A 907-nucleotide genomic window follows, 5' to 3' on the forward strand; every position below is an offset into this window, starting at 1 on the left:
CGCACCTAACAATTTTTCCCAAGAGAGAGAAGGTCAACAACCCGGCTCGAATATTATATTATAAATCATAAATGTCTATATATCTTCATTTATTTATACTTCCAAAACTCCAAAAGAGTCGAATGTACTCCATACAATGATAAAAAAGTCCCAAACTTTGGTTATTGAACAATTTTTTTTACATCAAAGTAATCCTTATTTAGTAAAGTACTACTCAAATTATGCGATGTTGAGACCCATAAATCTTCTCAGCCTTTCGCATATTGCTCAGTCCAGGATCGGGCAGTTTCTTCATATTCATCCTTATCAGTCTCATACATCTTAGCAATCTCCTCTACCACTTGGTATTCCTGGTCTGGTTCGGTCAAAAGCGAGAAAATTGATTGAAAAACATTTGACATAGTATAAACAGGAGTCCATTCATCCCAAATAATTCTAAGGAAGACTCTGCCATCTTCATTAATGTTTGGATGGAAAATTTTGGTGCGGAAATGGAGCTTTGGAGGTTTGAAGGGGTAGTCAATTGGAAAGAAAATAGAAACATGGAAAGCTCCGCCTGCAAAAGGGCTGTCATCAGGTCCCTTTATAGTTGCACTCCAATGATATTTGTCCTCATCATCAACAGCGCAAGCAATGAGACCTGCTGGAGGATCCTTCTTCAAGGCCTTTAACTCTCGTTCAATCCTCTTCGAACCCATTAAAAAACACTCGAAACCTCAAACCAACTTCAGCTTTATATATTTTCTTGATTGATCATAAAATGCTGGAAAGATCATGTATATATATAGAGAGAGAAAGAGAGAAGATAAGATTATAATAAGAATAAAATACAATGGAGAATATGCTCAATAATAAAGATATATTAATAAATATATTGGATTCCTGATATGTATTAAGCATGCATATA

The 907-nt window shown here is 35.1% G+C and overlaps 1 protein-coding gene across 1 annotated transcript; it reads right to left on the reverse strand.

The window, feature by feature from the left end:
- Positions 1–248: 248 nt before the first annotated feature.
- Positions 249–698, reverse strand: LOC110108427 (ubiquitin-conjugating enzyme E2 10-like). Its single transcript, XM_020839057.1, has one exon. The coding sequence runs from the start codon at positions 696–698 to the stop codon at positions 249–251; it is 450 nt and encodes a 149-aa protein (XP_020694716.1).
- Positions 699–907: the final 209 nt, after the last annotated feature.

The sequence above is a fragment of the Dendrobium catenatum genome, unplaced genomic scaffold, assembly GCF_001605985.2.
Source record: "Dendrobium catenatum unplaced genomic scaffold, ASM160598v2 fragScaff_scaffold_1221, whole genome shotgun sequence".
Taxonomy (NCBI): domain Eukaryota; kingdom Viridiplantae; phylum Streptophyta; class Magnoliopsida; order Asparagales; family Orchidaceae; genus Dendrobium; species Dendrobium catenatum.

Coding starts and splice junctions, on each gene's coding strand:
- LOC110108427 (XM_020839057.1), bottom strand. CDS start 698: ATGGGTTCGAAGAGGATTGAACGAGAGTTAAAGGCCTTGAAGAAGGAT.